The sequence below is a fragment of the Sinocyclocheilus grahami genome, unplaced genomic scaffold (genome assembly GCF_001515645.1).
Source record: "Sinocyclocheilus grahami isolate Dianchi unplaced genomic scaffold, SAMN03320097.WGS_v1.1 scaffold476.1, whole genome shotgun sequence".
Classification (NCBI taxonomy): domain Eukaryota; kingdom Metazoa; phylum Chordata; class Actinopteri; order Cypriniformes; family Cyprinidae; genus Sinocyclocheilus; species Sinocyclocheilus grahami.
The window spans coordinates 959530-961518 of NW_015505655.1; the positions used below are offsets into that span (position 1 = coordinate 959530).

Below are 1989 nucleotides of genomic sequence, written 5' to 3' on the forward strand. Positions count from 1 at the left end.
AAAGGAAAACTTGAAATCGCATCATATGACCCCTTTAATAAAAAGTAGGGTTGTGCGATTCATCAAAGTTTAATTTTGATTTCGATTTTGGCTTCCAACGATTATTAACATAATCATGATTACAATATTGACCGAAATAATCATGATTATGATTTTTCAAGGAGCATGAATACAAAAAGCACATTCCTAAAACTGTAATTAAATTAATCTGTCTTCTGATTTTTCTCACCCATCTGAGGACCACTTGTATCCAGGAGAGCCTGGTTCTGCTGACTGAGAATAAACGTCCACTTTATCAGCCACCATGAAGGCGGAGTAAAAGCCCACACCGAACTGACCGATGATGGAGCTGCTGGCCTCCGCTTGATTCTGAAGAGCATCCAGAAAAGCCTGATGGAGGAAGAGCAAGAGGACCATGAAATAAAACCTACTGTCAGAATGAGGAACAGCAGAGTTGTCTGAAATGTCTGAAAACAGCTTTGGAATTACACAAATTGGCGATAGAAATGCTATTCGTCATCTTTTTCCCTTACAACACTATTGGTCTTGAGAATTTAAATAAAGTGATGGGTAATGGAACGGGAGTAGCATTAACAGCTATTTAATCTGATTCTAATGCATGATTCTGTTCTTGAGCCCCTCACAGAGCCGTGATTGAGGAGCTGTATGGGTTGAAGGTACCTGGATGGTGAAGGTGCCTTTGGCAGCATCTGTCTGCAGGTGGATCTCCATTGGTGCTGTATCTCCTCCTGCTGTGATCATCTTGTGCCGCAGTTTCTCCAGCGCATCGCTGCTGTTTGAGATGAGCTCTCGGATGAACACCTAACAGAGCAGGTGTGTGCCAGAAAACCACTGACCGTTAGACTGAGTTACAGACTGATCAATATATTCATATGACTTTTCTTCCATTCATGCATTGTTCTATTATAATTTATGTAGATATTTCTGGGGTGGTTTTCTAGTTATAAATCAGGATCCAATCCTTAAAATGCCATATTTATTAGTGTAAAACTTCTCCAATAAGACAATTGACAATATTTAGCCATATCAAGCTGATTAAATATGTACTTATTTGATTAGTTTTGATCAAATAAATCTACAGGGTGAGCAATATATTCAAGATACATAATACAACATTAATGATGACAACTTGGATGAAATCAAATAATCAGCCTGAAAAATGCATTGGTTAATCACTCGACTGAGTCCTGTAGGTTCATACAGTCTTGAATGCATCAAGAGAACTGATCAAACATGACAGCATTACATCTGTTTATGTTCATTTATCACCTCTTTCTCAGAATACAGTGATCTGGCCACAATATCCAGCAGTTTCTTCGTCTCTGCTTGGAACTCATGTTTGGAGTAGGATCCTTATTTGAACACAGAAACCACAAGAGTTTAAACATACTTGCAATTTCACTATAGTGTAATTTAATTATAGTATATGCTATAATTTAAGTTTCTGAAACCATTCAAATGTTTGGGATCATAAGATTTAAAAAAAAAATTTTTTTTTTTTTAAAGAAGTATCTTATGTTCACCAAGGCTGCAGTTTTTAATAATTTTTTTTTTTTAAGTTAAATTTTTGGAAATATTATTACAGTTTAAAATAACTGTTTTCTATTTCAATCCATTTTAAAATGTAATTTAATCCTACTCTGCAAAGTTGAATTTCCAGCATCATTCCTCCAGTCTTCAGTGTCACGTGATCCTTCAGAAATCATTCTGATATTCTGATTTGCTGCTAATAATGTTGAAAACAATTGTGCTGATTTTTTTTTTAGGATTCTTTGATGAATAGAAAGGAACCACATTTTTTAAAATGTAAATCTTTGACATTATAAATGTCACTTTTGATCAACATAATGCATCCGTGCTGAAAGTATTGATTTCTTACAACAACAACAACAACAAAAAAATCTTACTGACCCCAAACTGTAGTGTACCTTGAATGTTCTCTGTGTCTCTGCTGATGCTGTGGAGCGT

The 1989-nt window shown here is 35.5% G+C and overlaps 1 protein-coding gene across 1 annotated transcript; it reads right to left on the minus strand.

Annotated features, from left to right (window-relative positions):
• Positions 1-217: 217 nt before the first annotated feature.
• Positions 218-1983, minus strand: LOC107553671 (heat shock protein 75 kDa, mitochondrial-like). Its single transcript, XM_016235963.1, has 4 exons — positions 1950-1983; positions 1291-1373; positions 682-822; positions 218-390 (listed from the first exon to the last, which is right to left on the minus strand). The coding sequence occupies exons 3-4, from the start codon at positions 760-762 to the stop codon at positions 226-228; spliced, it is 246 nt and encodes an 81-aa protein (XP_016091449.1). The 5' UTR covers positions 763-822; positions 1291-1373; positions 1950-1983; the 3' UTR covers positions 218-225.
• Between the last annotated feature and the right edge of the window lie 6 nt (positions 1984-1989).